Genomic DNA, 27870 nt, shown 5'->3' with positions numbered 1-27870 from the left:
ATGTGAATGTGTTGTGCTTTGTAATCTGGGAACATACCATATAGGTCTCATATTATAATGTGGCGCTATAGACGGTTTTAGTGGAATACCACAGCTGATTTCCTGTTGCAATGTTTGCTGACATCAACAATATATATATTTTTTTAAACCTTTATTTATCCAGGCAGATCAACATGAAGCAGAACAGACAATTTACAGTTAAAAGGCTGGGTGACAGGTGTGTGTAAACAACTCTGCGATAGATTCCTTAAAAGTAATGGGATACATTTTCAAAGTCTTTTGCATCTCGTCCCGACTCTATAACCAGAGCAGAGGCTTTATGTTAACATGCACGCGATTTTCTTAACTTTCTGATGTTCTTGCTTTCAGATCTGGCCGCACAACGATGAAAATCATAACTGGACTGCATGGATACCTGCCCGAGGTCCGTTTAGTGTTGGTAACAGTTAGAGCTAAAGTCACATTGATTGTCCAGGTGGCAGGAATAGGTCAAAGGGACTGAGAAGACACTATAGAGAGGATCATCTTGCCCAGACCATGTTGTCGGCTACAGATCTGTTGCTGCCTGCACAACCACTACACCCCCGCTGGGCTATTTTTTGGTGGATATTATGTTCTTGCTGGTCATTCACGCAGGCGACGAGCCAGAAATTCTATCCGACGGTGAACACCCAATTGGGGAGACTGAGAGGCCTCAGGGTCCCCGTGCCCAGCGACGTCCTGAGGCCTGTGGATCAGTACCTGGGGGTTCCGTACGCCGCCCCTCCAGTGGGTGAGAAGCGCTTCTTGCCTGCCGACCAGCCCACCTCCTGGTCCGGGATCAGGAACGCCACGCACTTCATGCCTGTGTGCCCTCAGAACATCCACAGCACTGGGCCGGAGATCATGATGCCCATTTGGTTCACCTCTAACCTGGACACAGTGGCGACGTACATTCAGGATCAGAGCGAGGACTGTTTATATCTCAACATCTACGCTCCAACGCCGGACGGTGAGTTGGTTTTGGTGACGTTTGGCCAACGCTGTCGACCATCCTCCATTGTCCATTGATTTCCATCATTGTGGTCCCGATGTCACCTCGCTAATCATCGTAGTAGATCGCCGACCGTCATCATTGTCAAATCTCATTACCGCTGCCCAAAGGTTGGTTTGATTTTCTCACCGTGTGTTGTAATTTATAATCCATTTAAAGGAAGGGGATGCAAAGAAAATGACACCAGTTTACACATGGACAAGAAATAAGTTACTGTTTTTGTCAACGTGTGTAAATTATGAGGATGAGTTTGAGAAAGAGAATAACTCATGGGCTGTTATGGTATGAGTGTTCTTACACCGTGTCCTCACCGGTGGAAAGTATTATTATTTTAACATCAATTATCATATTCTGCAACAACTAATCGACAACTAATCGATTATAAAAATAGTTGCCAACTATCGATTAGTTGGGTCTATGTTATGTTGCACCTCCATGGCCTGTTGTTGAAGCAAGTATGTAAAGAAAAGCCTGTTAACACTTAGTTTGTGTTTTTCTTTTGTTATTTAAACCATTCAGTTCCTTTCAAACTGAAGACTTAAACAGGTTTTTGTAACAAAACAAAAAAAGATAGCCTATATACATACATTTACATTTGCTTTTTGTTTTATGACCGTCAATTTGCAAGTTGTTTGAAAGAGCGTTGTAGGAATAAAGGAATAAAGTTTAGTTTTTTTGCATAAAACATAACTTTTTTTGTATCAATTAATCATTTCAATAATTTATAGATGATTCGACTATTGAAATCGTTGTGCCACTATCCAGGAATAGAGAAGAATGGAATTTGGATTTGAAAATACAAGAAAACTGATATTTTTCTCAGTGTCATGCATTGGTACATAGCTATAGAACACATCCAGGTACAGTAGCCTACATGAAGTAACAAGACCAAAAGGTTGTTTTTCCACTTCACTGGGTCTGTAAAGATCAATGTGTGTTTTCTACAATAATTAAAACTGTTTTATGCTTTAATTATTATCCAATAATGGATGTATTGGGTGTTTGTGTGTGTGTGTGGGAGTGTGCTTGTGCTGGAATTGTTTATTTGATCATATTTATTTCCTAACTATATTAGTTTAGTTTAGTTTATTCGGATCCCCATTAGCCATTGCCACAGGCATAGGCTACTATTACTGGGGTCCACACAAATCAATACAATACAATAAAATCAATACAATACAATTAATACAATACAATACAATAAAACAATACAATACACCTCAATAACACCTAAAATATTATATAATAAAATATCTAAGTTCACCTATCACACATAAAATATCTAAGTTCACCAATCACACATACCCATCTACTCAATCATGTTTCAAGGCATATATGTTCACTTAAAGCATAACAATACATCTCAATACAATATACAAATATATTAAAAATCTAAGTTCAACAATCACACATACCCATCTTCTCAATCACCCACTATGTTTACTTAACTGACAGTACCACTCTTTCTTATATGATTTGTAAGGTGTTTTTTAAATGTCTGTTTGTCTTCAACCCTAGTTAGTGCAGGTGGTAAGGAATTCCATGCAGTCATGGCTCTATACATCACAGTCCTTTTCATTGCATTTGTTCTTGGCATCTTTACAGTACATCTTTCCATTGACACATGCCTGGTGGAGTAACTGTGTCTGTTGATTGTGAATTGTATCTCATCATATAGACAAGCAGGTTTTTTGTTCTTATATATATTTCTATAAAAAACATTATGATATTTACATTTAGTCTTTGTTCTATCTATATGTGTCTTCTAATGAGGGAACATTCATGTAATTGCGTCATTAATGTAAAAACAGTGAATTATTTTTAGATGAATACGAGTGCAACATATTCAATATATTATTGGATTTTTTATAAATAAAATGTTATCCAGAAGGATTGGACGTCACTTCTAAACTATAGGCACAGTCAACCATGCTATTTCTGTATGACCTTTTTTTCATGTAAATCCTAGGGACCCAGCACAGGGAAATGGGGGCGGATTTCTCACATGGTGATGGTGCTAAATCTAGAGCTCAAAGGTTTAATGGATGGATTCTCTTCCTTTTTACATTCTTCAGTAAGGCAGTTTCACAGCGCTTTGCTTGGACTCTCTTCAGAACAGTGGGACATTTGGAAGAAGGAGGGTCATCAAAGAGATGCCGCCTATTCTCAGTCCTTGCCCCACAATGGTGGAATGAACTACCCACCCCAGTTAGGACAGCCGAAACCCGTCCAATCTTCCGCCGTCGACTTAAGACGCACTTCTTCAACCATTATCTGAAATAATAATAAAAAAAATAAAAATAAAATAAAACTCTAACCCTAACTAACCTTACCGTCATGCACTTGTCCTAATAAACTAACCTACACTGTAACACGCAACACTTCGATGAACATTGTTACTCAGCTGATAGAGTTGTACCCTTCCTGATGACTTGTCGTACAGAACTTGTAAGTCGCTTTGGATAAAAGCGTCAGCTAAATGACTAAATGTTAACGTAAATGTAAGTTGGATCTAGGGTTGGGCAATAATTCAATATTATCAGGATCATAGCGAAACATTTTATTGTCATATTGTGATATTGCTGCACACAACTTATCATCTAATTGATTGATAATTGATTGATTGATTGAAAAATGTATCTCAAAATTAGATCTCCAATATCTTGTGGGCTATTATTTGAAAATAACATTATGGGATTATCCATCATGTGATTTTGCATACGTGAACTGATATTGTGATATCATACGCAAACTGATATTGTGATATCATACGCAAACTGATATTGTGATATCATACGTTGAACTGATATCATCATATCATACGTTGAAGTATGAATAAGGATAGTAATGGCCTCAGTTTTCCCTTCTCTAGGGCTAGGAGTAATGGAGCTGGTCCCTCAGTTGTGAAGCCATCTAAACCTGCGACTCAGATCAGTTAGTAAAATGTGACAAACAGCCTAATCCCTGTTTAGAGATGGTAGGTGAAACAAACAGCCTAATCCATGTTTATTATTATTATTATTATTATTTATCAAGTATTAATAATAATATGCTTTTTTTGTATAGTACCTTTCATACATATATTTTGTGTGTGGACCCCAGGAAGACTATTGCTATCGCACCAGCTAATGGGGATCCCTAATAAAATCAAATCAAATCAAATACAAGAATTTCAGCCCAAAGTGCTTCACAGCAGCAAACAAAAATACATAAATTAACATAAAATAGACTGAATTAAAGCAATGCATAGAGTGCAGACATACAATTAGACAGCAGCGAAATAAACATTGGCATAAAATTGACAGAACAAAACAATGCATAAAGTGCAGGCATAAAATGAGCATAGTAAAAGTAGTGCAATAAAATAGCTCATTTACAGTACAATAATCACAGTGTGGATGTAATGAGTCTAGTGGCAGAGTTGTATTAAAAGGCAAAGGTGAAGAGATGTGTTTTTAGCTTACTTTTGAAAATATTTAGTGAGCTAGCCTCCCTAATGTCCATAGTAAGGTGTTCCATAGCTTTGGTGCGTAATTAGCATAAATTAGATTTTCTTTTGGCTGTGGTTGGGAACCTTCAATAAACCAGTAGTAGATGACCGTAATGTTCTTTGGGGCACATAGTTGACAAGAGAAATGGCAATGTAGCTTGGCCCTGTTCCATTTAGTGCTTTGTATATAAGGAGGAGGACCTTAAAATCGATTCTAAATGTTACCGGAAGCCATTGCAGAGTAGCTAACTGTCATAATCTGCCCTTTGGACTCAGGAACTCTCTGAACAATTCCGAACATTACCCTCTGGCACCACCTTGTGGTTTATCTGGGGATGAACTCCTGTCTACTGTGGCCTCAGTCCTTGTGTTGTTATGTTTACAATGTTTAATCCCTGCCTGGCTCGAGACCTTGCTGCCTATTATTATGTGTCTCTATTATCCCTGCCTGTTAGTCTAGTGTCCTTGTCTTCTTGTATTATTTCTGTCCCTGTAATATTGCTCCAGTCTACTCCTCATGTATTCATTGTGTTAGTGTTCTTGTGTCCTAGCCTCAGGCCCAGCTGTTTCTTGTCTTCCTAATTGGTTCTGTATATACGTGCCGCTCCCTGTTACCAGTGTCGCGCCATTGTTTTCTGTTAACCCCAGTACTCTTCCGTGCTGTCCTGTTCCAGTACCTTTCCGTGCTGTGTTCTGTCTACCCCTTTATCCTGTCATGTTCCCTGTCGCTTGTTTATTCTAGTGTTCTTGTTTTTCGAGTCTCAGTCCGTTTCTAGCCTGTTTATGTTTTCTCCTCCTAGTCAGCCCAGCTGCGTCTTTTATGTCCCGTGCTTGTAACGTGTATCCTCGTGTCTTGCTCAGTAAAGCCTATTATTTTGGAACGTCGACTCGTTGCCTCGTCTCTCTCACCCTACACTGTCCTGCGCTTGAATCCTACTCCTCTCCTAAACTCCCCATTACGACAGAATGGCGCGACCACCCCAGGATTCAGCGGACAACGAGAGAGACCGAGCATGCGCCGTGCTGCTCACCATGGAGAGTTTCTTCAAGGGAGATTACCGCTCTTCATCCTCGTGGGAAATGATGCAGCTGCACGCACTGCTCACCTGCGCAAGTGAGACGTGCAGCGCGGAGCAGGTGCCACTGCTCGAGGAACACGACCGGCAGCTGGGACTGTTGATTCGGGCGCTCTGGTCCTCTGCCCCCAGCGAAGCCACGGCTTCCAGCACGCCCTCCCCCGCAAGTAAGACCTCAGTAGCTCCGTCTGCTAGCATGTTAGCTCCGTCTGCTAGCGTAGCTCACGCTGCGCATAGGTCTCGGAGAGCTAGTAGTGCTAAAAAGGCTAGCTTAGCCTCACCTGCTAGACTACCGGTGGTTAGCACCTCAGCTAGTCCTACTAGCATAGCCGCCACCACTAGTATTGCCCCTGTAGCAAGCGCCAATAGTACCTCAGTAGCTAACACTGCCCCTATAGCGGTTAGCATAGGCCCCGCGGCCTTTATTGCCCAGGCAGCTAGCACAAGCCCAGTAGCTAACACTGCCCCTGTAGCGGTTAGCATAGGCCCCACGGCCTTTACTGCCCAGGCAGCTAGCACAAGCCCAGTAGCTAACACTGCCCCTTTAGCAGTTAGCATAGGCCACGTGGTCCTCACTACCCCGGCAGCTAGCACTAGCCCAGTAGCTAGTACTGCCCCTGTAGCAGTTAGCATAGGCTCCGCAGGCCTCGCTGTTCAGGTAGCCAGCTCAGGCCCTATAGCAACCAAAGCCTCTAATGCTGGGACTGCTCCGTCGGCCGGCAAGGCCCCTGTGGTTAGCTTAGTTCCTGTAGCCAATGTAGCTTCGGCAGCTACCCCCTTAGCTCTCTCAACTAACACAGGCCCCATAGCTAACAAAGCCTCTAATGCTGGGACCGCCCCGCCGGCCGGCAAGGCCCCTGTGGTTAGCTTAGCCCCTGTAGCCATTGTAGCTTCGACAACTACCCCCTTAGCTCTCTCTGCTAACACAGCCCAGGCTACTAGCACAGCCGCTAGCCTCCGTAGCTAGTGCAGCTAGCCCGTTCTCTGCTAACACAGCCCAGGCTACTAGCACTGCCGCTAGCCTAGCTCCCGTAGCTAGTGCAGCTAGCAGAACCTCTGCCCCCACAGCTAAGTCAATGGTTTCTTCTGTTAGGAGACTCAGTGTAGGCTCGTTTGTTACCACTAGCTTAGCCTCTCCTGCTACTGCTAGCGAGGCTTCTGCAGCTGGCAGAACCTTTGGTGATAGAGCAGCCTCTGCAGTAGCTACCTACCTAGCTGCCCTCGCGTGCACAGGCCCTATAGCTAACGTAGCCTCAGATGCTGGGACCGCCCCTTCGGCCGGCATGGCCTCCGTGGTTAGCACAGCCCCTGCCGCTAGTGTAGCCTCGGTAGCTACCGCCTCAGTCCAGTCCGCTAGAGCAGTGGTTCCCAAAGTCGGGGTCGCGACCCAAAGGTGGGCCGCGAGCAGCCACAGGAGGGCTGTGAGATGATTAAAAAAAAATATATATATATATCAATTTTTTTTTAATAAATTTTTTTCAGGCCACTGAACTTAGAAGCAGGCCAGGACAGTGTTTCTAGTTGTATTCTAAAATTCGATTCTATTGTATTCTAAAATGTGACTATATGGTTTTATATTAACTTAATAAATAAACAAAAACGAAAAATCTACTTATTTCAACGAACATTTCTAACTAAATAACAGATTATGCACATAAAACGCTGAAAACAACCGAAGCAACAATAGTATTTTAATGAGGCTATTATTATTATCATTATTATTTTGCAACAAGTTAGCCCTCTCATAAATAGCACATATAAATGAATAACTAACTTGAACTAACTTAATAGGATTGAAGGGATATTTGGCTTAAAAAATCGGTCGCCTGACAAAAAAAAAAAAAAAAAAAGCCTGACGATGTGCATTGGGCCGCGGCTCTCTGACGCCTTATTTTCTGGGTCCCGGCCTGAAAACTTTGGGAACCCCTGCGCTAGAGCCCCGCCTGCTAGCGTAGCACGCACTGCTAGCAAGCCTCAGAAGGCTAGCCAACCTAAGAAGACTAGCATAGTCCTTCCTGCTAGTGTAGCCTCTACAGCTAGCACCTTAGCCCCTCCCGCTAGTGTAGTCCCTACAGCTAGCACCTTAGTCCTTCCTGCTAGTGTAACCCCTACAGCTAGCACCTCAGTCTCCTCCACCAGGGTAGCCTCTACAGCTAGCTCCTTAGCCCTTCCAGCTAGTGTAGCATATACAGCTAGCACCTTAGCCCTTCCTGCTAGTGTAGCATCTACAGCTAGCACCTTAGCCCTTCCTGCTAATGTAGCACCTACAGCTAGCACCTTAGCTCTTCCTGCTAGTGTACCCTCTACAGCTAGCACATCCCCCACTGCTAGCAGACTCTGCAGCTAGTACTGCTCCTGCACCTAGCTTAGCCCCTGCTAGCTTACTCCAGATTGCCTATGTAGCCTCTGTAGCTAGCACCTCTGTCTCGTCTGCTAGTGCCCCTGCAGCTAACCTTTTGGTCATGTCCGCTAGAGCCCCTGCTGCTAGCACCTCTGTCTTGTCCGCTAGAGCCCTTTTGTTCCGGACCCCCTCACCGGGCCTCTGTCCCCGTCTCCGGCCCCCCTCACCGGGCCTCTGTCCCCGTCTCCAGCCCCCCTCACCGGGCCTCTGTCCCCGTCTCCAGCCCCCCTCACTGGGCCTCTGTCCCCGTCTCCAGCCCCCCTCACCGGGCCTCTGTCCCCTTCTCCAGCCCCCCTCACCGGGCCTCTGTCCCCGTCTCCAGCCCCCCTCACCGGGCCTCTGTCCCCATCTCCAGCCTCCCTCTCCGGGCCTCTGTCCCCATCTCCAGCCTCCCTCTCCGGGCCTCTGTCCCTGTCTCCAGCCCCCCTCTCCGGGCCTCTGTCCCCCTTTCCAGTGCCCCTGGTCCCGTGCCCCGTGCGCCCTTCTCTGGACTCCCCTCTGGTCCTGTTCCCCGGCCCCCCTGCTACTGTGCCCCTCCTGGGTTATTTTCTCCGCCCCCCGGCTCCAGTTTTCCATGTCCTCGTCCCCAGTTTTTTCTGGGGTCTTGGCCCTTTGCCCTGCCTGTTCCTGGTCGATCTTGTGGGTCGTCTGGGAGCCTCCCCTTCTGGGGGGGGGGGGGGGGGGGGGGGGGGTACTGTCATAATCTGCCCTTTGGACTCAGGAACTCTCTGAACAATTCCGAACATTACCCTCTGGCACCACCTTGTGGTTTATCGGGGGATGAACTCCTCCTGTCTACTGTGGCCTCAGTCCTTGTGTTGTTATGTTTACAATGTTTAATCCCTGCCTGGCTCGAGACCTTGCTGCCTATTATTATGTGTCTCTATTATCCCTGCCTGTTAGTCTAGTGTCCTTGTCTTCTTGTATTATTTCTGTCCCTGTAATATTGCTCCAGTCTACTCCTCATGTATTCATTGTGTTAGTGTTCTTGTGTCCTAGCCTCAGGCCCAGCTGTTTCTTGTCTTCCTAATTGGTTCTGTATATATACGTGCCGCTCCCTGTTACCAGTGTCGCGCCATTGTTTTCTGTTAACCCCAGTACTATTCCGTGCTGTCCTGTTCCAGTACCTTTCTGTGCTTTGTTCTGTCTACTCCTTTATCCTGCCATGTTCCCTGTCGCTTGTTTATTCTAGTGTTCTTGTTTTTCGAGTCTCAGTCCGTTTCTAGCCTGTTTATGTTTTCTCCTCCGAGCCAGCCCGGCTGCGCCTTTTATGTCCTGTGCTTGTAACGTGTATCCTCGTGTCTTGCTCAGTAAAGCCTATTATTTTGGAACGTCGACTCGTTGCCTCGTCTCTCTCACTCTACACTGTCCTGCGCTTGAATCCTACACCTCTCCTAAACTCCCCATTACGACACTAACACTTGACTGACGTGGTCTTGGTTCTAGTTAATAGCCTAGCTGCAGAGTTTTTAATGGGTTGGAGTCTTTCTGTGATTTTTTGGGAGGCCCATTACAGTAGTCAAGTCAACTTGAGATAAAGATACATTTTCCAGCGTGCTTTAGATTTATTTTTAATGATTGTACTTAGCTATGTTTCTAAGGTGGAACAATGATGTATCACCTTGTTGATGTGACTTAAAGCTTAGATATGAGTCTATGATAACACCTGTATCTTTGGGTTTAATCCAAGGAGTAAATTGCCCCATATTACTCAGCAGCATTTTTCTTTTGGTTTTAGGGTCGGCTAGTAGGATTTCAGTTTTCAGTTTCAGTTTCTCTGTGGGCTCCGTCGAGATTGTGCTTGATTTGTTGCCACACAATGGCCGGCAGAGATTCTCAGGCAGAACGCTGTGGGGGAGGACAACCAGCGTAAGAGACAACAGGGGAAACGAGCAGGCGTTTGAAACACACTCTGTTCCCGGGCTCACCGACCACCGCTCCCCAGCATCCTGCTGGCCAATGTCCAGTCCATAGAGAACAAACTGGACGACATCAGGGCCAGGATCAAGTTCCAGAGGGACATCATGGATTTGGTTGACCCCAGCGGTACCAGACCACACTGTCCTGCCCACCACTCCTTCTCCATTCACCGCAAGGACAGAACAGAAGAGTTAGGAAAATCGAAGGGAGGTGGCGTGTGTTTCCTGGTTAACAACAACTGGTGTGACCCAGTGACCCAACCACTGCTCGGCCAACCTGGAGTATATATCCATCAAGTGTTGTCCATTTTTCATCCCAAGAGAATACGGGAATCGGTCATCCTAATCAGAGTTTACATCCCCCCTCAAGTCAACACTGGGGCAGCACTTTCAGAGCTTCACAACGAGGTAAATAAATTCCAAACAGCTAACGTAGATGCTGCAATTGTGGTGTCTGGGGATTTTAACAGGGCGAATCTTTAAAAAGTTTTACCGAATTTCTACCAGCATGTGACTTGTCCCACCAGAGGCGAGAGTACATTGGATCACTGCTACTCGCAATTCAAGGATGGGTACAAGTCACAGGCGCTTAGTCCATTCAGTAAATTAGACCACGATGGATATTCCTCATACCAAAATATAGTCTTAAGCGTGCTCCCGTGGAAACACGAGAAGTGAAGCGATGGTCTGTGAACTCAGAAAACACGCTCCAAGCTGCACTCGATTGCACAGACTGGGGCATGTTTTGTAAGAGCACAGACAACATCGATGATTATACAGAAACAGTGCTGGACTTAGTTGGCACTCTGGTAGAAGAAATAGTCCCCTCCACCACAATTAGATTTTTCCCAAACCAAAAGCCTTGGGTAGACAAATCAGTATGCAAAGCTCTGAATGCATGCACCGCAGCCTACAACGTCGGGATTGTGACAGGCAACATGGACAAGCACAAGGCGGCATGCTACAACCTATGGAGAACAGTGATAGAGGCAATGGGGCGGTACAGGGATAAGGTGGATGAATGAATGAATGAAAACTTTATTTAACAGATTGCAGAATGGGTACAATACAGTACGGCTCAATACATACAATTGTTAAGGGGATGCAGACCTGAGAAAGACGTTTGTCTTGTTTCCATCAGGGTCCCCCATTTTCAATTCATATAGACATTTATGACATACACAACATACATGACATTTATGGCATAGGGACATATAGGTATTTAGTACTGATACATTTGTGACATAAACGGTATTCAAATATACAGTACTGTTACCCCTAGATCCTGACAGAGTATATATGATGGGGAGGGGACTGTACATTAGGAGGGGGTGGGTGGGTGGGAGAGAAATATACATACGGCGGGGAGGGAATATATACATGCGGTGGGGAGGAGACTGTCTATTAGGAGGTGGTGGGGGTTTTGGGCATTTACGGTGGCCAGTTTCGAATTGCAGCCTCCCGTAGGTGCTCTTTAAGAGCGGTTTTGAATGTGGGTAGTGATTCACATTCCTTTACAGCTTTGGGTAGGGTGTTCCACATTGTTGTGGCATAATTGCGAAACGTGTTTAGTCCCTTGTTTGAGCCGAATCTGGGTTTTACATGATCTGTTGAGCTTCCTCTGGTGTAGTGGTTGTGGTATTCACTGACCTTTGGGAAGTATTTTGACATGTACATGGGTACCCCGGTCGTATAGTGTATCTTGTAGACCAGGCCCATTGCAAGTTGCTGTACTCTGTCGTCTACTCTAAGCCATCCTAGGTTGTCAAAGTGGGCAGGGGTGAGGTGGGTTCTGGGGTTCAGGTCAAGTAGTAGTCTGACCAGTTTGTTTTGTGATGTTTGTAATTTTGTTTTAAGCGCCTTTGAGGTGCTTTGGTACCATGAGGTGCACGCATAGTCGTAGTACCCTTGAATGAGTGCTCCTGCCAGAGTCTTCAGGGTATTCTTGTTTACCAGAGAGGAGATCCGGTACAAGAATCTAGTTCGTTGGTTGACTTTTTTTTATTACATTGGATGCCATTTTGTCACAGGAAAGATTTGCCTCTAGGATGGAACCCAGGTAGGTAAAATGGAACTTCAGTTTAAACAGGCTGATTCCAGAGGTATGTGGCAGGGCCTCAGAACGATGACAGACTACAAAGGCACCCCCCATGTCTCCTTGGCAAAATTAGCTCAATACTTTCTATGCACGCTTTGAGGCTTTAACAATAGGCGACTACAATAGAAAGTAGAGCCACTGCTGATGGAGACTCAGTGTTCAGGCTAACAGAGCATGAGGTGAGGAGGACCTTTAACTCATTGACTGCCACACTGTTTTCCCATCTCTAATCCCTGGCGCCAGCGTTTCAGACCGTTTTAACGATGTTTGTAGACCCATCATATTCTATATTATAGCTATGGAGACATACTATGGCTCATTTGAAAGGCAATATTTATACTCCAACAGGGAACAAACCATTTATTTCTACATACATCTGTTCCTGCGCAATCCCAGGCTAAAGAGTGGCCATTTCCCAAAAATCCCTGCAAATTTTCTAGGAAGGAAGATATTGCGTCTTTTGTGAATCATGCGCCTGGTTTGGCCCGGCAGTGAGATTTGGTGTTGGACAAGACCCCCCCATGTATTTGTAATCCATACACGTAACTCGTCCATTCTGTGTGCCAGCGACCGTACATTTGTAAGAAGTACATTCCTTCTCTCTAGGGATGCTCGATACTGGCTTTTTTACCGATACCGATATACCGATATTGTCCAACTCTTAATTTCCGATACCGATATCAACCGATATCAACCGATACCGATATATGCAGGCCCCCCGCCCCCCCAAAATGTTTTATAATTTCAGGTAATTAACATTACATATCTCTTGTTGTGGAATTAACACAACATTATGCATACTTTTGACAATAAATAAAATCAGAATTTGTTCTTACTTGCTTGCCTGGGTAAATAAAGGTTATAGAAATGTAAAAAACTATTATTATTATTATTATTTTTTTAAACCGATACCGATATTTTCCGATATCACATTTTAATGCCGATATCGGCCGATAATATCGGACATCCCTACTTCTCTCCCATTACAGAAGCCAAGACCCTGACACTGGTAACGTCGAACCGTCCGACTACATGCCAGCTGGACCAGCTACCCTCCCCACTCCTCCAGACCATAGCACCGGACATCCTCCCATTCCTAACTGCAACCATCAACTCCTCACTCAACTCGGGGGTGGTCCCCACCTCCCTAAAACGAGTCACGCCTCTCATAAAAAAAAAAAACCTGAACCCCACCGTCATTGGCAACTATCGTCCTGTCTCTCTTCTCTCCTTCCTTTCTAAAACACTTGAACGTGCTGTATCCAACCAACTTACTGCTTATCTCTTACAGAATGACCTCCTAGACCCTAATCAGTCTGGCTTCCGGACTGGCCACTCCACAGAAACGGCCCTCCTTGATGTCACAGAGGCACTTCACTTAGCAAAAGCGAAGGGCCTCTCCTCTGTCCTGATTCTCCTAGATCTATCTGCAGCCTTCGACACAGTCAACCATCAGATCCTCCTCGCGGCCCTCGCAGGAATGGGAGTGGTTGGCTCTGCGCTGACATGGCTGACATCATACCTCAATGACCGCTCCTACCAAGTGTCATGGAGAGGGACCCTGTCGGCCACCCGCCCCCCTGCGGACGGGTGTCCCCCAGGGCTCGGTCCTAGGACCCCTTCTCTTCTCCCTCTACACTAAATCACTGGGTAACATTATCACGTCTCATGGCTTCTCGTATCATTGTTATGCCGATGATACTCAACTCTTCCTCTCCTTCCCTCCCTCAGATATCCACGTCTCTGAGCGGATCTCGGCCTGTCTGTCCGACATCTCCGCCTGGATGACGACCAACCACCTCAAACTGAACCTAAGCTAAACAGAACTGCTCCACCTGCCGGCGAAATCCTCCCCCCTGACAGACCTTTCCATCACAATCGAGAATGCAGCTGTGACCGCGTCCCCGACCGCCAAGAACCTTGGTGTTGTCCTCGACGACCAGTTGAACTTCTCTGTTCACATCGCAGCGACAACCAGAACCTGCCGATTCCTCCTGAGTAACGTCAAAAGGATACGCCCCTTCCTGACAAAACAAGCCACCCAACTCCTCGTCCAATCAACAGCCATCTCCCGCCTCGACTACTGCAACGCACTGCTCGCTGGCCTCCCGGCCACTGCTACCAAGCCTCTTCAACTCATTCAGAACGCAGCGGCCCGCCTGATCTCAAACCTACCGAAGTCGGCCCATGTCACCCCACTTCTTAGGGATCTGCACTGGCTCCCCATTGCTGCACGAATCCGCTTCAAGGACCTTGACCTAGCATACCGTGCGGCAAAGGGAACCGCTCCCACCTACCTCCGGTCAATGGTCTCTAACTACACACCCTCAAGACCCCTACGCTCTGCATCTTCTGGCCGCCTTAGACCTATTCCTATCCAAGCTCTGGGAGGGTCATCAAAGAGAAGTCGCCTATTCTCAGTCATTGCCCCACAATGGTGGAATGAACTATCCACCCCAGTTAGGACAGCCGAAACCCGTCCAATCTTTCGCCGTCGACTAAAGACGCACTTCTTCAACCATTATCTGAAAAAAAATTATAATAATAAAAATAAAATAAAAGACCTAACCCTAACTAACCTTACTGTCATGCATGTCATAAACTAACCTACACTGTAACATGCAACACTTTGATGAACATTGTTACTCAGCTGACAAAGTTGTACCCTTCCTGATGACTTGTCGTACAGAACTTGTAAGTCGCTTTGGATAAAAGCGTGAGCTAAATGACTAAATGTAAATGTAACGAGGCTGGGAAGAGCGGCGCTATGAGGAGCCAGAGCTAGCCTCAGTCGCGCGCCAGCTCTGCGGCGCCGCTTCTGCTTTCGATCCCTCCGCCACCTACGAGGCCTCCTTGTCCGGGGAGGTGATGTAAACAGACCCTGTGTGCCCGGAGGTCTGACGATGTCGTTCGGTCCATCTAAAAATATGGAAATATCCAGTAATCCGACATGTGAACCAATGTCCAATAGCTCTTGTCTTGTGTACAAAGGGTCAGCGTGAATATACTTGGCGAATAGACTGAACATTAGTATGCAAATAATAGTTGATTTGCCGTTCCTGGTGAGACAAAAAGCTGATGCTTGATCAAGCGCCGCCATCCTAGCTAAAAAAATTACTCAAAAGGTAGGTGAGACTGCCACCTATCGGAATTCGATCATTATCACAGTGTTACCAAATCCATACACAAGGTCCGGGGGACTGTCTAGTATCATAAAAAAAATAAAACATAAAACGAATATACTCGTTTTGGCGTTCAACGCATGGGCGCCAAAAACTAATATACTCGTTTTTGGCAGTCAATTAGTTAAGAAAGTGAATACCAGGAAAGCAGCAGGACCGGACGGCAACCCCGCGTCCTAAAAGTCTGTGTTGTGGTGTTGTTTCAGTAAAAGCCAAGGTATGGCGAGGAGGGAGGGAGGGGGGGTAGGGGGGGTTTCCCCCTTGGTGATTTTTTTTGTCAAATCAGTTGTGCAATAGTCACTTTTGGTGAGTTGTTTCTATACAATTCAGTTCTATTTCATTCTGGCCTCCGCTCAGCGTCAGTCTGCACTAACCTAGCACGTGCCTAGCACTGAATAAAAAAACTCCACAATGTACCTGTACATACCGACATCCGTCTGGCCACACCCCTATCCGCTTACCTTCATAAGCAGGTGTGTTGTCACCTACTCGCCTCCTTCTTCACTTTCACCACAAGGAAGTGCCTCGGTAGATACCCACACTTGACGAGGTTGTTTAGTTGAAGAAAGTTGGAAAACAAAAGAACGGGAAGATACGTTGACATCATATCTTTATTTTCTCTCTCACTATTTTCGAGAAAATACGGCGATATTGTCTTCGTCACTGGAGTGTCTGGAAGATGATGATAATTCTGACCTCCACCGGCTTTTTCGTATTAGGGGCTCGCGCCGCTGATATACTCCCCGACTGCAGTCCTCCTTGCTGCGGCTGGATGGGTATTGGCCCTCCGGTCATACAGCTGGACTGTGGGAAGCACCGGCTGTTGTGAGAAATCGGTTGCTTCCGGGTGGGGTGAGTATTGTTTTCCTTGCGAGCACTGGTTGTCTGTTTATGCTATGGGGGTTAGCTGACAATTTTACGAACACCGACCCCGGACTGGGGTCCTCTGCTCGGCTTCTTAAGCGGCGGACGGAGGATCTTGGTCTGACGCCCATGATGGTCAACCTAGTGGGCCGCGACCAAGACCTGGTTAAAACCCGGGATTCTCTGGACGAGTGGATGCTTCTCTGTCCCGTGCAGGCCCCATCTTTCACATAAATGTGGAAGTACACCCTAACGAGGAAATGTGGGCATAGGATCTTCATTATCGGGAGTTCCATGCTCAAGTCGGCTGCAGCCCGGATGGGAATTGTGCCGGCTCCGCTATATGTCTGGTAAATCACCGTTGAAAACTGTGTTTGACATTTCTTTTTCTCTTCCCTCTTAGGATGGGGTGGGACTTGGACAGCGGCCTGTCTGAAGTGTGGCTTGTTATGTCGTTGTGTACAGTTCAGGTGATAGCTGCTTAGCTGGTGTGCTAGTTTGTGGCCTACTGTTGTTAGCCAGTCAGCTGTTAGCTGCGGCGCTAGCTTGTTGTGTTCACTAGGCTAGTAAACGTTAGCTTGTTGCTATCAGTCGGACGGCTGTTAGCTTAATGCTACACTGTTGAAACGTTACTGTGACTATAACATGCCTTTAACACTCTGACTACGACGTCATCTTTGACAGAGGATGTTAGTCGACCCTACACCCGGGTGCCAGTGCCAGCGAGGACTTCGTCAACATGGAGAACGGCGGCTGGGTGGCGTAGCGGACATACCCTCGTCACCAACGCAGGAGATGCTGGGTTCAACTCGGTGTCCCGTTAACCAGTGTTGCTGTTCTCTCGGCCTGCGCTCAGGGTGAAGGTAGGAGTCCTGACCGGACTTTAAACACTTCTTCTTTTCTTCCCTTCTAAATGTTTTGTAATAACGATGTTTCCAAAACATGTGTTGCTGCAATACATTGAGGATACGACGCGTGTTGTGTGTGAATTGTCTTGTCACTGGTATAGCTTTCTCTCTGTAGTAAATCGGCGTTGTTTTTTACATGTGTAAAAATTAACTGGTTTGGTTGTGATGAGAACATGTGTGTTCATGTAACATTGTACCGTGGGTGAACTCACAACTAAGAGGGTTAATTAACCTGTAAAGCTATGCTTAGTGACATGTGATTGAGGAATGAATCTTTTTTCTCAGCCTGTGATGACAATGAACAGCATGTTCACACATTAACAGAGGTGCCTGTTCGCCTTGGTCGTATCAAGGGTAAGATAGGAGGGGTGACCCCCCGGTTCCCTGGGGCTTCCCCCCCCTCCTCTCAGACATGTTTGGTTACAATATATTGTGTCACTGTGTTGTGGGGATATGATGTAACCCTCAGCTTAATTACTGGGGTTGTGCTTTCCGCTTGAGAAACTATTTTTTCCTAAAGAAAAGGTTGTTTGGTCACTTATCATGTGTGCTTAGCAAGGTCTGTGGCCATTACATAATCGAGGACTTCTGTCTTCTCTCGTTATGAAAAACGGCGTTCCTCTGTAGTAAGAGTGTACTTTTGCCATTTTTTGTTGTGATGAAGGGTTGTGTGTGTCTTGTGATCTACAACTGGGTTAGGTTTGGCCCACAGAAGCACATGTGTAAGTCTGGACCGGAGCTCTTAAAGGGGCCCTCTCTGTTCTGTGTTTTTCCTTAGTAAAACTCAGGTAGCAGGTTAGCGCATGAGCTATATGAGGCTGTTAGATGCTTCATGTAGCATGCTATGACTGTGTCATGCTCTACTTGTCATTACATCGTATCATGGGTGAGGGGTCGTAAAGGGGTGAACTGGTAATCCTTTCCTCCCCTTTTCTGATTGGTCAGGGGTTAAAACCACCTGTCCTTCAAGGTTCCTGTCACATTGCTGTTCGGCACGTTACAGGGTAAGGGGGGGGGGGGAGTTTCCTGGTCCCACGCCCTGGAAGATTGGGCGTGTGCACCGCGGAAATTCCCCCGCCATAGAGTACGTCACTGAGCGCGTCTCTATTGGTAAGACTTCCGTGGGTTGTTCAGGTCCATGTTATGGATCTGTTTCAGAGAGTTGTCAGAGCTCCTCCTCACGAAGCTCCTCCTCAGGGAGAAGTGCCTTCTGTGAGTTCGGACTCTCCTTCCCAGTGAGGGAGCCTCCTCAGAGTTCAGAGCCTCCTCCTCAGATTGTCAAGGTGAGTAGAACTTCAAAAAAGGAGTTCTGCTCTATTGTGTGTGTATTTGATTCAATTCGATTATTGAGTGTTATTGGTTCAGTGCCTCCTCCTCGGAGAGCTCTAACCCAAGTGTTACATAGCTCAATGTTGCAATATATTCTTTTCAATCTATACAGCTCGCGTGGGAAGTCTCTCTGGGGATTTCCGTCTCCTCCCTGTGGCGAGGGTGGCGGGATGTAAAAATGTAAAAAGAAATTACCCTCAGCTGCGTCACGTGGGATTCATGTCAGTCTGTGTTTCTTTCTTTTTTAAATAAAAAGAGGAAAGAACATGAAGCACGACGGCTCCGTGTCGTTCTCCCAGGCGACTTGGAGGAACAATGTCTGGTGTCTTGCTAGACTATCCATTGATGTGTTTGGGTCTCGACGCGTACATAGTGCTGGCTCGGGGTGTTTCTGTTAAGAATCACGCAGGGAGCTAAGTACGCCTTGGTTGCTCGTTATTAAAACAGCATTTTTATAGGGCAACTGGGATGGAGTTTTATCTCTTCCGAGCGCCAGTTTACTAGGTTGTCTTGATGAATTCTCGTTCATATCTGGGGGATGTTAACGGAATAGATCAGAACATAGGTAGAGGGGTCTCACGCCCTTGGGGTGGGCCACTGAGCGCGGTACAAATGGGAACGTCTGGGTGGCGCCCTCTTTTCATGTTTTAGATCGACACGCATACCTACCCCCTCTTCTGGAGTGGGCATGTCGGCGTGGTTAGGGCACGGGGCTGGTTCTGGTCGCGCTGGTCCAGGTCAGTTAACCCGTTGTCCGCCGGGGACTCAGATCTGCTGTTCTGGTACCCTGAGGGACTTGTGCTTTTTTCGGGGGGAAAAATGCCGGGTCGGCCCGGGTGTCACAGGGTTAGGCGTTATGGAGACCCTTTGTTCCTGACATTATCATAAGGGGCTGGTGCTCCTTTCTTTCGCTCCTCTCTCACGCATGGCGAAGAGGGGGCTGTTGGGGTGGTCTTCTGGACCTCCTCTGGTAACCCTGTGTGCTTCCCGAGCCGCCAAGCCCGGTCCGAAGTAATGTTTCGTTGAAACCGTAGGCCTGGGATAACCCTTTTTTGGAAACTGATACACTTGTACTGTGGTATAGCTGGTGTATACCCGCAGGTGTGTTTTGGAGTTTTTCTTGAGGGGTTATAGGAACAACCACCGTATGTGGTACCAAGAGGGTGGTTGATTCCCTGGTGTGTTGGAGCATAGTCGACTCCCGGGTTACCCGGTTGAGTGTGCCCCTGCACGTTCATGACGTCTGCCAATCGTGTCAGCCTTCTCTGCCTCGACCCTTCTGGGTGGGTTTTTTTTGATGGAGGCTTTGTCATGGTGCGCAACAATGCCAGCATACGCCCCTTCCGCCGGGGTGCTGTTTTCAGTTGACCCCTTTGGCGCCTGTCTCGTCCGCAGTGCTCCAGGCTCGGGTCTACAGCCTGCTGCCTGGTATTACCCGGTACGCTGCCTGCTTCCGTTGGTTAACCGTTTGAGTGCTTTACGGCCATGCTGACTGCCTGTGTTGCAGGGTCAGTGTGCCAGGCGGCATACTAATGGGGGGAAAGGGCCCGCTCTTGGAGGGGCCCTGTCAGAATACGCTGGCGATGTGGGGGCGGTGTCACTAAGTGACCGCCTGGTGGGGTCTTGATGCCTGGCGTCATTGACCTCTCCGGGCCCCCTTTTTCCAGGGGATCCAGTCCCTTCAGTGGGTCTGGGTCTTCCTTCGCGCTCTGCTGCTACGGCCTTGCCACGGGGTTGAGTTTGCTCTTGACCCCGTGATTTTGGGGGCAGTAACAAGGGTTGTTCCTTTTGTTCGTTCCCTGGTGGCATGCGGGTTGTGCGTGTGCGTAGTCGTGGGGTCAAGCCACAGTCTGCTCACCCTGTGCGTTGAGTTGCTTGAGTTCCTCTTCGCACGGTCGGATCCGTCTCCCTCCCGTCCTCCAATAGGGAGGGTATCCCTCCATTAGGGAGGGTCGGGGGGCTCGGTCCTCCCCGGTCTGATGGTTGTGGGGGGCCTCAGCGGGGTATATTTGTCGAGCTTCTGGCTTCCGCTCAGCTCCTCTTGTGCAGACTGACGCTGAGCGGAGGCCAGAATGAAATAGAACGTAAGTGTTATGGTTTGTAACCGACCTCAAACGCAACGGCACAGACAGGTAGTTCAGAGTTAGCCAAATACTAGGGCGTATTTATTTACAGAGTCAAAAAAAGGGTAAAGTACAATTATCAAACAAACAGGGAGACTGCTTTCGGCAGAGTCATCTGCGGCTCTGCAGAATCCTCCTGGTGATAGCGGTGGGGAAATGGCATGTGACGTTGTAGCGGCTCTGCAGATACTCCCAGCTTTTACTCAAGGTGGAAAACGGAGAGAGAGAGAGGTATCAGAAACAGTCCAACGAAACACAGAGGCAGTGTGGTTCCCTCCTCCCTTAGCTGTGTCCAGAACCAATTGACAGTGACAGTCTTCAGTGTTCCCCACAACACACAATTAGCTGAGTCAGTGCAAACAAAACGAAATCTTCAGTGTCTCTTCTAAAACACACAATCAGAATAATCCAGAGGGGTAACGAAATCTTCAGTGTCTCTTCTAAAACACACAATCAGAATAATCCAGAGGGGTAACGAAATCTTCAGTGTCTCTTCTAAAACACACAATCAGAATAATCCAGAGGGGTTTGGTTCCACTCACCCAAGCGCAACGCGTAAAGCGGGAAAACGAGGCGCAGCTCCAAACGGGGAACAAGGTTCTCAACAGCGGTTCTCCACAGAAAAATCCTGGAGAGAAAGTAGACCAGGAACAGCAACGGGGAAAAAGCAGGCAAATGCAGTTGTATTCCAGAACGACCCGACAACGATAGAAGGAAGGTCCAGGTATATAAAGCCCTCTGGGGCGCTAATCACAAACTATGACAGCTGCGTGATGAAAGTGGCAATCGCTCAAAAAGCGTGTGGCAAGGAATGCACCAATCAGCACCGTACCTCAGGAGAGCGTGTGGCGGGGAACGAACCAAACCTCACAGTACCCCCCCCTCCACGGGAGCCACCCGGCGACCAGCCCGACCCGGCTCGCCGGCACGATGGAAGTCGGTGATTAGGCCGGGATCCACGATGAGCTGGCGGGAGACCCAGCTCCGTTCCTCCGGGCCGTACCCCTCCCAGTCCACCAGGTACTGGAACCCCCGACCCCGCCGTCGAACGCCCATCAACCGGCGGACCTGCCACTGGGGGTGACCGTCCACCATCACGGGAGGAGGTGGTTCCGGAGCAGGAGGCATCAGGGGACTGAGAGAGACAGGCTTAACCCGGGACACATGGAAAACGGGGTGAATGTGCATGGACGCAGGAAGCTTAAGAATCACCGCCGCCGGACTGAGTACCTTCAGAACCTCAAAAGGACCGACGAACCGGGGGTTAAGCTTCTTGGCCGAGGACCGAAGCGGAAGGTCCCTTGCGGAAAGCCACACCCTCTGCCCAGGGTGGTACGTCGGCGCAGGGATCCGGCGCCGGTCAGCCCCACGACTGGCGCGCTCCGATGACCGGAGCAGCGCAGTCCTGGTGATCTCCCAGACCCGACGGCACCGGTCGAGGTGGTCCTGTACAGAGGGAACTGCCACCTCCGACTCCTGTGCAGGGAAAAGAGGGGGTTGGTAGCCCAGGGATACCTCAAAAGGTGAGAGGCCGGTGGTGGAACTGACCATGGAGTTGATGGAGTACTCGACCCAGGGAAGGAAACGGCTCCAAGAAGCGGGTTTCTCGGCAGCCACACACCGAAGAGCAGACTCCACACTCTGGTTCATCCTCTCCGTTTGTCCGTTAGTCTGGGGATGATAACCAGAGGAAAGACTGACCGTTGCCCCCAATCCCTTGCAAAAAGCCCGCCATACCTGGGAAGTGAACTGGGGCCCCCGGTCCGAGACGACGTCCTGGGGAAACCCATGGAGGCGAAACACGTGGCGTGTCAGGAGGTCCGCCGTCTCGGCCGCCGAGGGAAGCTTGGGAAGGGCCACGAGGTGAACCCCCTTGCTGAACCGATCCACCACGGTCAGTAGGCACGTGTTCCCCTGGGAAGAAGGAAGACCCGTGACGAAGTCCAACGCCACATGGGACCAAGGGCGGCTCGGAATGGGAAGCGGCTGCAATAACCCGGAGGGTGCCTGGTGGGAGGCCTTGCTGCGGGCGCAGACTGCGCAGGCCAGTACGAACTCCTTGACGTCGTTCCTCATGGTGGGCCACCAGAATCGACGAGCCAGGAAGGAGAACGTGCGATGAACGCCTGGGTGGCAGGCGAACTGGCTGGTATGGCCCCACTGGAGGACCCGGGACCGGACTGAGTCGGGGACGAAGAGACGATGAACCGGTACATTGCCTGGAGCGCGATGGAAGCGTAGGGCACGCCTTACCACCCCCTCGATGCCCAAGGTGACTACTCCTACCACCCTGGCCTCTGGGAGGATGGGAGTCGGGTCCTCAGTGGTTGGAGCCCCCTTGGAGTGTAACCGGGACAGGGAGTCGGCCTTCGTGTTGCGGGAACCAGGGTGAAACGTCAGCGAGAAGTCGAACCGACTGAGGAAGCTGGCCCATCTTGCCTGCCGGCCATTGAGGCGCTTGGAAGCACGGATGTACGTCAGGTTCTTGTGGTCCGTCCAAATGGTAAATGGCTCCTCTGCCCCCTCTAGCCAATGACGCCACTCCTCCAAGGCAGCCACAACCGCCAGCAGCTCCCGATTGCCGATGTCGTAGTTCTTCTCGGCAGGGAGGAAACGACGCGAGTAGAAGGCGCACGGATGTACCTTCTGGTCCGTTGCCGACCGCTGGGATAAGATAGCTCCTAGTCCAGTATCCGAGGCGTCCACCTCTACGATGAACTGTCTCTTGGGGTCTGGATGGAGCAAGACCGGGGCGGAAGTGAACCTCTTCTTGAGGGAGCGGAACGCAGCACACGCCGCTGAGGACCAGTCGAACGGCAGGACGGGAGAGGTCAGCCTGGTAAGCGGTTCCGCCACCTGACTGTAGTTCCGGATGAATCTTCGGTAGAAGTTGGCGAACCCGAGGAAGCTCTGTAACTCCTTCCGAGAGGTGGGTTCCGGCCACTCCTCCACGGCCCGGATCTTGCGAGGGTCAGCTCGGGTCAAGCCTCTCTCCACGATGAAGCCCAGGTAATCGACGGAGTCGGAGTGGAATCGGCACTTCTCTGCCTTGACGAAGAGTCGATTGTGGAGGAGGCGCTCCAGCACACGGCGGACATGCTGGATGTGTTCCTCGAGGGTCTTGGAGAAAATGAGGATGTCGTCTAGGTATACTACCACAAACTCCTCCAGCATGTCACGAAGGACGTCGTTCATGAGCGCCTGGAATACCGCCGGAGCGTTGGTGAGGCCGAACGGCATTACCAGGTACTCGTAGTGGCCCCTGGGAGTCTTGAAGGCGATCTTCCACTCATCGCCCTCTCGGATACGGACCAGATGGTAGGCACTCCGGAGGTCCAGCTTGGTAAAGACGGTAGCCTGGGTGAGAGGCTCAAAGGTGAAGTTCATGAGAGGAAGAGGGTACTTGTTCTTAATGGTGATCTCGTTGAGCTGGCGATAGTCGATGCAGGGTCGAAGGTCTCCGTCTTTCTTCCCAACAAAGAAGAAACCGGCCGCCACAGGGGAGGAGGAAGGCCGAATGAGTCCTGCTTCCAAGGACTCAGAGATATATTGATCCATCGCTGCCTTCTCAGGGACGGTCAGACTGTAGAGGCGGCTGCCGGGAAGGGGAGCCCCTGAGCGGAGGTCGATGGCACAGTCGTAAGGCCGGTGAGGCGGAAGGGCCTGAGCCCTGGACTTACTGAAAACCTCCTCGAGGTCGTGGTACTCGGGGGGTATGGTCGAGAGGTCCGGAGGCGGCTCACAAACGGATCTCCGGGGCGAGAGACAGGACGCCGCCTGAAGACACTGGGCATGACAGGAGGAGCTCCACCCCTGATGGTACCGGAGGACCAGGCGATGTGGGGCTCGTGCAGCGCGAGCCAGGGCCGGCCCAGGACTACTGGGACAAGAGGGGATCTGGTGATAAAAAACTGGAGTCTCTCAACGTGGTTACCAGCAATGGTGAGCAGGACAGGACAGGTGCGTTGAGTGATGTCAGCCAGGCGGTGTTGGTCCAATGCGAACACCTCCAATGGCCTCACGAGGTCCTCTAGTGGAATGTTGGCCCGGGTAGCAAACTCGAAGTCTAGGAAACTCTCGTCAGCACCTGAGTCAATGAGTGCCTCCACCGTGGCCCGTTGGTCCGCCCAGGCCAGGGTGACGCTCATCAGACGGCTAGGTGGTGCACGGCTCTGGGAACGAGAAAAACGGCTCACCAGGATCTCCCGGGGTCCCGGCAAGCCTGGTCCTTTTGGCCGGGTGGGGCAGTTGGAGATACGGTGTCCATCCCGACCGCAGTAGAGGCAAAGGCCGGACCTGAACCTTGCCTCCCGTTCAGCTAGGCTAAGATGTGAACATCCCAGCTGCATGGGTTCCTCCCCGGGCACCGAACGGGAGGGGAAGGAACCACCAGTTGTGTTGGGAGCAGGGCGGACCGCAATACCGTCACAAGTACGGGGGGTCTGGGGAACCTCTGGAGGTCCCGGTCGGGTTCTCTCACGTCTTCTCTCCTGGAAGCGTCCGTCGATGCGAATGGTGAGGCTGAATAGGTCCTCGAGGGACTCAGGTTCCTCACGGGTCGCGAGCTGGTCCCTGACAGCGTCGTTGAGCCCCCTCATGAAGGTGAGACGAAGCGCTTGATCGTTCCAACCGCTCTCCGTTGCCGCCAGTCTGAACTCCAGCACGTAGTCAGTGACCCCGCCACTGCCCTGCCGGAAGGTGCCCAACCGAGCTCCAGGGTCCTGGCCACGGGCTGGGTGGTGGAAAACCCTGCGGAGCTTAGCCACGAAGTCTGGGTAGGAAAAACAGAAATCAGCCCCCATTGCCCAGGAGGCAGTAACCCACTGGGCTGCCCGGCCTGAGAGCAGGTTAGTCATGTAAGCCACTCGGGCTCCCCTTGAAGTGAATCGGCTGGGTTGATGACGAAAAACCAACTCACATTGCATGATGAATGTGGCACAATCCTCGAAGTTACCATTGAACAACCGTGGTTCGGAGAGACGGGGCTCCCGAGGTGCGGGATCGGGAGGCGCGGGGCCTGCCACGGCTGCGGGTGATGCTCCGTCCGAGGCTCCTGTAGTAAGTGGGGTTACAAGCAAGGTGTTAACGGCTTCACTCAGCGCTTGTAATTGATGGAGAATATTAGTCTGCTGATTACCCTGCAGGCTAGCCAGAGAGCCAAGGGACTCCTGAATAGGCAGGACCTGGTCTCGGAGCTCCTGTACAGCAGCCGCAGCCGCACCTAGCTGTAGGCTGTGGTCATTGGTTAATTCAATCTGGACCGCCAACGCTGTTCTGACCCTGTCTGTGTCGGCTGAGGTCGTCATGGTCGGGTCGTAATGTTATGGTTTGTAACCGACCTCAAACGCAACGGCACAGACAGGTAGTTCAGAGTTAGCCAAATACTAGGGCGTATTTATTTACAGAGTCAAAAAAAGGGTAAAGTACAATTATCAAACAAACAGGGAGACTGCCTTCGGCAGAGTCATCTGCGGCTCTGCAGAATCCTCCTGGTGATAGCGGTGGGGAAATGGCATGTGACATTGTAGCGGCTCTGCAGATACTCCCAGCTTTTACTCAAGGTGGAAAACGGAGAGAGAGAGAGGTATCAGAAACAGTCCAACGAAACACAGAGGCAGTGTGGTTCCCTCCTCCCTTAGCTGTGTCCAGAACCAATTGACAGTGACAGTCTTCAGTGTTCCCCACAACACACAATTAGCTGAGTCAGTGCAAACAAAACGAAATCTTCAGTGTCTCTTCTAAAACACACAATCAGAATAATCCAGAGGGGTAACGAAATCTTCAGTGTCTCTTCTAAAACACACAATCAGAATAATCCAGAGGGGTAACGAAATCTTCAGTGTCTCTTCTAAAACACACAATCAGAATAATCCAGAGGGGTTTGGTTCCACTCACCCAAGCGCAACGCGTAAAGCGGGAAAACGAGGCGCAGCTCCAAACGGGGAACAAGGTTCTCAACAGCGGTTCTCCACAGAAAGGTCCTGGAGAGAAAGTAGACCAAGGAACAGCAACGGGGAAAAAGCAGGCAAATGTGGCGGGGAACGAACCAAACCTCACAGTAAGGTTATGTATATAACCAAGTTATGTGAATTCTGGTGACGCTCAGCGTCAGGACGCCACTGCGGCCCTTGATCTCACCTTGTGTGGACTACACAAGCATTTTTAGTATAGAAATGTGTCAACAGACTAAAGCAGGGAACCACAATATTTTGCATACGAATTATGCAGAATGTAATATCATAACTGTCTATTATTTTTCTTGCAATTGAGCCAATTTTCTTAGGTACGGTTTTGAGGTGTGTGTTCAACAGAATGTAGTATCAAAAACACATTCACAAAAAGTATGTGTTACTGAATGCTGAACTGCACTGTTATAATCACTAAGCCATTGTAAGACCTTACCTGTGTCCCTTGTCTCTGCTGCCCTTTGATTAAAAAACGTCTGTATGTCCATTTTCCTTTTTTTTGTGGCATATTTCAGTTAGTCACAGTAAAAGTCACCTAGTAAAAGTGAGATAATTGACTATATCAAAACATGCTAGGGCGTTACAGAATAGTTTGAAGCTTCGTTCATAATGTTGACATTCGAATTCTAAATCAACATAAAAAATTGTAATTATAAAAAAAAAAGAAAAAAAAATTTGTTTTTCTTTTTTTTACATTTTAATTTGCCAAGGTATGGCGAGTGCCATACCTTGCCATACCAAAACGACGCCCTTGTTCTTAATCCCAGAGGGGAAACATGGTTTGCCACCAGAGCGAGTACAAATACACAAACAACAAGAAACAATAACATACAGTACAAGTTACATAACACAGTAGAAATAAATACAGAGCTAGCGGTGTTCATTAAATAATTTAACAGCACCAGGAACAAAGGACCTTCTTAATCGCTCAGTAGAGCATCGAGGCATCAAAAGCCTGTCACTAAACGAGCTTCGCAGAGCATCAAATACATTATACAGGAGGATGGCCTTCAAAAGAAAACTGAAAAGAGTTCAGTTTAGTCCTTGTTCGCTTGGCTATAGTGATATCCAAGGAATCAGGGGGAAGGCCAATCACTAAGCCAGCCTTTTTAGTAATTGAGTTTATACGATTTTTGTCAATGACCGTGATGCTGCCCCCCCCAGCAGAGCACAGAATAAAAAAGGACACTAGCAAGGATACCTTGGTAGAAAACCTGAAGAAGTGACCTGCTGATGTCAAAAGATCTAAGCTTCCTTGACTATTTCTACCTCCTGCCCCTTAATTATGACAGGAGAGACATTCACCTTCTTCCTAGGGTTGGGCGATATGACCAAACATTTTATCACGATAAAAATGTTCATATCACTCGATATCAATAATTATCTCGATATACATTTGGTCAGTATTGTCATTTGGACAAGCAAAGCCATTACTTTAAGTTACGGGCAAGAAAGACAAGTCTGTCCACAAATCTGAGGTA

The 27870-nt window shown here is 48.8% G+C and overlaps 1 protein-coding gene across 1 annotated transcript in view; it reads left to right on the top strand.

Moving 5' to 3' along the window:
• Positions 1–825: 825 nt before the first annotated feature.
• The window catches only part of LOC311233708 (neuroligin-3-like), a gene marked incomplete at its 3' end in the record, with an annotated part of 94049 nt that continues 67004 nt past the window's right edge, over positions 826–27870 (top strand). The window contains exon 1 of the mRNA XM_084320704.1: positions 826–991. Coding sequence (XP_084176830.1) covers positions 841–991 — 151 coding nt within the window. The 5' untranslated portion in view covers positions 826–840. The remainder of the gene's footprint in view (positions 992–27870) is intronic.

The sequence above is a fragment of the Notolepis coatsorum genome (genome assembly GCF_963971535.1).
Source record: "Notolepis coatsorum genome assembly, chromosome: 8".
Classification (NCBI taxonomy): domain Eukaryota; kingdom Metazoa; phylum Chordata; class Actinopteri; order Aulopiformes; family Paralepididae; genus Notolepis; species Notolepis coatsorum.
The sequence above is the reverse complement of the archived record's forward strand: the minus strand, read 5'-3'. Positions and strand labels throughout refer to the sequence as shown.